A 7,024-nucleotide genomic window follows, 5' to 3' on the forward strand; every position below is an offset into this window, starting at 1 on the left:
CAAACCAACTTTATATCTACAATCATTGAATTAATAGGGGTTTGGGATAGACATTTTTTTGTCACTTTATATATGTTCAACTTTACTCTCATGAAAATCACATATTACTTACATAAATTACTAAAATAGTAATTGCTTATAACTATTTTAAATCATAACTCATCTAAACACATGTTCACAAGATGACTGATTCTAGAAGGGAGTGTTTGGATACAAAATTTATCCCAAATAATATTTCGCTTGTATCATAAACACATTTTCCAACCCACCTTTTTATATTTCCAACCACCTTTTTATCTCACATACATCACATCACAAAAAATGCTACAGTAATTATTTCAAATAATATTTCAAATAATACCCTATCCAAACAAACCTATTATTATATTATAACTACTAAAGTAATCATTATTTAATTTTAAATAGATTAAAATACTACAATTTATTTTGGCAAGAAAAATTTTATATAAAAATAATTAATAAAATTATATTTTTAAATTGCACCCACATCATTAAGCGCCAGTCTGCGTGATGCGAGCGGACGTATAGACAAGACAAGGGAGGCGCTCCTAATTATCTCCGCCACGCAAAAGAAAGGGAAGGAAAGCAAATAAATTATAGGAGAAGGATTCCTTTCGCCGTTGCCGACTTGCCGTGTAGGTTTGGTGCAATGTACCTCATGATGACACGTGTTCCTTCCCAATAGGCAGACACAGGCTGGCAATTTCGTAATAATTCGGTCATTACGTCTTTAAATTGATCCCATCTCCTCCGTTGCCAATCGCTCATTCATCTGTCCACAGCTCCAATTTCTGAATTTCTTTGTCAAAGCCTTCTACTCTCTCTCTCTCTCTTTCTCTCTGTCAAGGTAATTGGCTTTCTCCGATTATCTTCTTGTTCTTATTTGTTTTATATTCATTGTAAGAAATCATCTTAGGTATGAATATTTTTCCAATTATTGTTCTTCTTTATCTTATCTTCATAGCAAGATAAGAATTCATCTTAGGTATAAATATTTGATTAGGGATTTCATATCTATTGTCGGAATTTAGACAATTTTTGGATGATGGGACGGTTTTGCGAGTTTGGAAAATTCGGTTTTTTAAATTAGAAATTTGTATTTTGTTGCCCAGTAAGGATTATTTCCTTTCTGGTACTATATTTTTTCTATTAAAGTCATACTACCAAAATCTGGTTTGATTAAATATCAGATCTATGGTCTGGGGTCTTATGAATTTTTCGGAATTTACGGATCTGGAATTCATCTTTCTACGATATTTTGATGCACAAAAAGTTATATTTTAAATTAGACTTTTTGTTAATCTGCCGTGGATGCATATAGATACATGAAAGATTTTAGCTTTGTACATTGTGATTGTTCTTCTTTTCGATTAATTGGATTCTGACTTCTGAATTCGGATCTTCCATCTGAGCAGATGCAGATCTTTGTCAAAACTCTTACCGGCAAGACCATCACTCTCGAAGTCGAGAGTTCTGACACCATCGACAATGTCAAGGCCAAGATCCAGGACAAGGAAGGAATTCCCCCAGACCAGCAAAGGTTGATCTTTGCTGGAAAGCAACTAGAGGATGGCCGCACCCTCGCTGACTACAATATCCAAAAGGAGTCCACCCTCCACCTGGTCCTCCGTCTGAGGGGTGGAATGCAGATCTTCGTCAAGACCCTCACCGGAAAGACGATCACCCTTGAGGTTGAAAGTTCGGACACCATCGACAATGTCAAGGCCAAGATCCAGGACAAGGAAGGCATTCCCCCGGACCAGCAAAGGCTCATCTTCGCCGGAAAGCAACTCGAGGACGGTCGTACCCTTGCCGACTACAACATCCAAAAGGAATCCACCCTCCACTTGGTTCTCCGTTTGAGGGGTGGGATGCAGATCTTCGTGAAGACCCTTACTGGAAAGACTATTACCCTCGAGGTTGAAAGTTCCGACACTATTGACAACGTCAAAGCCAAGATCCAGGACAAGGAGGGTATTCCCCCCGACCAGCAAAGGCTCATCTTTGCTGGAAAGCAACTTGAGGATGGCCGAACCCTTGCCGACTACAACATTCAGAAGGAATCAACCCTCCACCTGGTGCTTCGTCTTAGGGGAGGCATGCAAATTTTCGTCAAGACCCTCACCGGGAAGACTATCACCCTCGAAGTGGAAAGCTCTGACACCATTGATAATGTCAAGGCTAAGATTCAAGACAAGGAGGGTATTCCCCCCGACCAGCAAAGGCTCATCTTTGCTGGAAAGCAACTTGAGGATGGCCGAACCCTTGCCGACTACAACATTCAGAAGGAATCAACCCTCCACCTGGTGCTTCGTCTTAGGGGAGGCATGCAAATTTTCGTCAAGACCCTCACCGGGAAGACTATCACCCTCGAAGTGGAAAGCTCTGACACCATTGATAATGTCAAGGCTAAGATTCAAGACAAGGAGGGTATTCCCCCAGACCAGCAGAGGTTGATTTTCGCCGGCAAGCAGCTTGAGGACGGAAGGACTCTTGCTGATTACAACATTCAGAAAGAGTCCACCCTTCACTTGGTGCTGAGGTTGAGGGGCGGCATGCAGATTTTCGTCAAGACATTGACTGGGAAGACAATCACCCTTGAGGTGGAGAGCTCTGATACCATAGACAATGTCAAGGCAAAAATTCAGGACAAGGAGGGAATCCCACCAGACCAGCAAAGGTTGATCTTTGCTGGTAAGCAGCTTGAGGATGGACGCACTCTGGCGGATTATAACATTCAGAAGGAGTCAACCCTTCACTTGGTGCTTAGGCTGAGGGGAGGAATGCAGATCTTTGTGAAGACTTTGACCGGAAAGACCATCACCCTAGAGGTGGAGAGTTCGGACACAATTGACAATGTGAAGGCTAAGATTCAGGATAAGGAGGGGATCCCACCAGACCAGCAGAGGTTGATCTTTGCTGGTAAGCAATTGGAAGATGGCAGGACCTTGGCTGACTATAACATCCAGAAGGAGTCCACCCTCCACCTTGTCCTCCGTTTGCGCGGTGGCTTCTAAATGCTGTACTCTGTTGAAGCTGTCTTGGTGTTGAACTGAACTTGCCTTGGTGTTATTGTGCATGGGTGGTCGGACCGTCAAATAAAGCCATTTTGTATGGATCTTTTAATAGTGTTTGTGGCCGTGTTTTCTGGGATTGGTGGCGGTGTTTGTTTGTTAAACAGCTTGTTATGGGAAAATTGGCTGTGTTACCTTTATTTTGAATAAAATTTCATTTTCGTTCTTAGAGTATCATGTTGAGAATGGAACTTTTACTATGTCCTTTAATATATGCCCTTAAATATTGTGATTTGCTGTTCATAAAATTCTTACTTTACTCGATGTGAGCTTTTCGCAAGGAGGGATAATTTTGGGTTGAATTACAAGAGGCGGGGTGGGGTAGATTGAGTCGAACCAGGCACGGGAGTGCTCCTGTTCTTCTGTGCAAATTCCTACGTAAATTGTAAATCGTTGGGGTTCATTGCAAAATGCCTAATCTTTCGTGACTATAACATCCAGAAGGAGTCCACCCTCCACCTTGTCCTCCGTTTGCGCGGTGGCTTCTAAATGCTGTACTCTGTTGAAGCTGTCTTGGTGTTGAACTGAACTTGCCTTGGTGTTATTGTGCATGGGTGGTCGGACCGTCAAATAAAGCCATTTTGTATGGATCTTTTAATAGTGTTTGTGGCCGTGTTTTCTGGGATTGGTGGCGGTGTTTGTTTGTTAAACAGCTTGTTATGGGAAAATTGGCTGTGTTACCTTTATTTTGAATAAAATTTCATTTTCGTTCTTAGAGTATCATGTTGAGAATGGAACTTTTACTATGTCCTTTAATATATGCCCTTAAATATTGTGATTTGCTGTTCATAAAATTCTTACTTTACTCGATGTGAGCTTTTCGCAAGGAGGGATAATTTTGTGTTGAATTACAAGAGGCGGGGTGGGGTAGATTGCGTCGAACCAGGCACGGGAGTGCTCCTGTTCTTCTGTGCAAATTCCTACGTAAATTGTAAATCGTTGGGGTTCATTGCAAAATGCTTAATCTTTCGTGACTGATCGGGGGAACACTTATTTGTTGGATTTAGGAACGTTCTAAGCCAGTTATTGTATGACATGACTAATTCGGGTTCTCTAGGCTTTTCTAATTCGTTTCATGAACCAGGTAATTCTTAAATATGATACTTGATAACAAGAGGGCTTAAGAAATAGGAAAAGGACGACTCCCTGATCAGAAGGTTGGTAATCTGATTTGTGTTTGTTGAGTTATTGTGCAGCCGAGTGAAAACTGGTGTAGGATTGAGCCAGTAAAGTATGCTTGAGCCGAGCAAGAAAGTCGAAAGAGCATTCTGACCAGATCAATGCTGAGAATCACCTCAAACGTGCAAAATATAAATCATAACACTTGGTCCTTGTTCTGAAAAGACTTGTTTGGAATATGGGGCATGGGAGGGGTTGAATGTGAGCATTGCTCAGGAACGTTAATTGCCTTCCTAGCTATCTCCTGCGGCGGATCATCCTCCCAACTGGCCCCCATTTCCTCCAACTCCTGCCTTAGCACCTGCTTTATGGCTTGGCAGCGGCATTCATTACCGAAAGCCAGAAACTCCAGACAGCTGCTGGTCTGTGATGGTGTTGGTAGAAATGTTTGCGTGAGTTCCTCTCAGCCCCTCAATCAAGCGGTCCAGCTGCTGCCTCTTGAGCTGCTCTTCGCATGATCCGCCTGAGCTTTCCGGGAGAAAGCCGACTCCTTGGATTACCGGGGGTTGACGGTGATGCCGAGTGGCAAAGACTCTGCACTTACGGTTGATACGGCAGCTATAAAAGTAGCCAGGCTGATCAACTTTGCCATTGCAATCATGCGATTCTTAGGTGGTTTTTTCTAAAAGAAGAAAAAAAAAAGTTGAGCATTAATATGGATATATTGGGAACTTGGTGATGAGATGGTTAGCAGTAGTGCTACTTGGGGCTTAGGCAGGCTCTCTGGAGTAGGTTTCTTTTTGCCAGATGTCTGTATCGCACTTATGCTGCTATGTGATCTTTGATCGTTCGAGTAAATCGTTTGGCTGCATTGCATTAGAAACTAATAATTTGAAGTTCTCAGAAACTAAAGCAATTTGAAGGGAGAACGTGAATGTTTCTACCTTTCTGATAATTGTTTCTTCTATTAAAAATTAAAAAAAAATGAACAAAAAAAATCTAGACATAAAAGCAAAACATGAAATGAACTTATTTTTTAAAGTGAGGAATCTTAAAATCTGATCTTTTAAATCAGAATCTAAAATCTAAATTCACGAGCACACTCGATAGATGAGCTGATGACAATTTTGAGCAATACTATTGTCCTAATTAAAGCCCTGCCGGATGCGCAAGGGGACCAAGAACTTATTTATTTTTCTGAGATTTTGATTTTTTATGCCATTAGGTTTTTATGAAAAATAAAATCACGGTCAATCAGTACTAGTTGTTCCAGTGATCTTGTGTCTTGGCGCATGACAGAAGTTAACAAATCCCGTTCACGCCCAATAAAGAGGGAAAATCAGCACTGCTTGCGAATCTGAAGAAGGAAAATACGAGCATTTTCAGAAACAAGGTCGTACTCACCTTGCCAGAAAACTACAAAGTAGGTAGGCACATAGCAAAACACACGATCACGTGCTTTTTATTAAACTACATTGGGGATTGGCATCACTTCAATCTCCAGCCAGAAAAGCCGGAAACCAAGTGAACCTTGTTCATCATACACAAGTTAATTACTAGACGAAAACAGCTCCGATTTGGCACTGCTGTGGTTCCAGGTTGCACTTGCGAGGGAGGTTTCTAGCCTTCTGCATAACCTGCTGCTGCATCTCCTCCCCTTGCCAGCCTCCACCTTGCTGCAGTTGCTGCCTCACAACGTGCATAACCGCCTCGCACACGCACTGCTCGTCGAAGTTCTCAAGGGTCTGGCAGCAGGGCCGGAGGTGCTCCTCTTGTTGCCCCGGCAGCGGGTACATGCGCAAGTCAGAAGGGCTCATCTGAGACAAGTATTGCTGGCAGTGCCAGAGCTGCTGCTGCTGCTCTTGGATTTTCTGCTGGCATCTCTGCGACTGCCCTCCTTGTCCTGGGTTCTCCTCATCCTCCAGCACAGTGGTGGTTATGGTAGTTCGGTGGGCCGTGGCTGAAGCAATAGCCAAAAGGGCCACCAGCAAAATTGCTGCAAGGACTGTGAGCTTTGCCATTCTCCTCACTTTCTGCACTAATCACCCTTTTTTTTTTTCCCTTAATGCTTGAGACGTAGAGTGGGGTGAGTGGTAGGAGTCGGAGGATGAGGGGGATTTTATAGAAGAGCTTGACCTCTGCATGTTCGACGAGTGGAGAAAATTTGGTAGAATTGAGGGAGATGGTGAGATGCGGAGGATTGGATCGGTGGACTTGTGATGAGGTGTCGATCGATTCTTGATTCAAGGCTACACGTTGATGCCCTTGCGAATGCTGCCATACATAATGTATCAGCATGCAGGCATTTTGCTTTATGCGATCATCAAATGGGGCGCTTTCCACCTCGATCTCGTGAATTCATTTCAACAATGCATCTTTTGAGCTGGTTGTATTAGGATTTAGATTTAGCAGAAGCAGGGAACACCTTACTAGCAGACGTACGTGGAGGATGGAGAGGGTAGGAAAATACAGGTGCGATGCAGAGACTCGAGAGGGTTACTGAGGTGGCTCAAATCTGGAACACCTACCATCCCATTTCCTGCAGAATTTCTGTTTTTCTTTGCTTTTTGGTGGCGCACAAATGAATTGAATAAAGCCAGAGTTGTTGTTTGGTCCTGTAGTGGGGCAAATTTCCCAGTAGCCACGTGTCAGTTCGGACATGATGACCTGTCAGCTCGGCCAACCAATCTACGGATACTGTGATATGGCAGCTCGGGCAGAGCAGCTCGGAGTAGAGGGAGGTCAGTTCGGCCGTAGCCGCCGCCTCTCCATGAAGTGGGCCTGATGGGCCGCCGCCTCCGGATCTTTAG

At 43.2% G+C, this 7,024-nt stretch overlaps 2 protein-coding genes across 3 annotated transcripts; one reads left to right on the top strand and one right to left on the bottom strand.

Annotated features, from left to right (window-relative positions):
* The first annotated feature begins 760 nt into the window (after nt 1-760).
* Nucleotides 761-3,818, top strand: LOC113769979 (polyubiquitin-like). 2 transcript variants are annotated; one of them, XM_027314323.1, is made up of 3 exons: nt 761-868; nt 1,437-2,984; nt 3,531-3,818. In XM_027314323.1, the coding sequence occupies exons 2-3, from the start codon at nt 1,437-1,439 to the stop codon at nt 3,582-3,584; spliced, it is 1,602 nt and encodes a 533-aa protein (XP_027170124.1). In that variant the 5' UTR covers nt 761-868; the 3' UTR covers nt 3,585-3,818. The 2 variants fall into 2 exon arrangements, with proteins under 2 accessions (XP_027170124.1, XP_027170123.1); XM_027314322.1 differs by lacking the exon at nt 3,531-3,818 and having other exon boundaries at nt 1,437-3,272.
* A 1,754-nt stretch (nt 3,819-5,572) lies between these two features.
* On the bottom strand, nt 5,573-6,306 carry LOC113772279 (2S sulfur-rich seed storage protein 2-like). The gene has a single exon (XM_027316866.1). The coding sequence runs from the start codon at nt 6,233-6,235 to the stop codon at nt 5,771-5,773; it is 465 nt and encodes a 154-aa protein (XP_027172667.1). The 5' UTR covers nt 6,236-6,306; the 3' UTR covers nt 5,573-5,770.
* Nucleotides 6,307-7,024: the final 718 nt, after the last annotated feature.

Source organism: Coffea eugenioides, chromosome 5 (assembly GCF_003713205.1).
Source record: "Coffea eugenioides isolate CCC68of chromosome 5, Ceug_1.0, whole genome shotgun sequence".
Classification (NCBI taxonomy): Eukaryota; Viridiplantae; Streptophyta; class Magnoliopsida; order Gentianales; family Rubiaceae; genus Coffea; species Coffea eugenioides.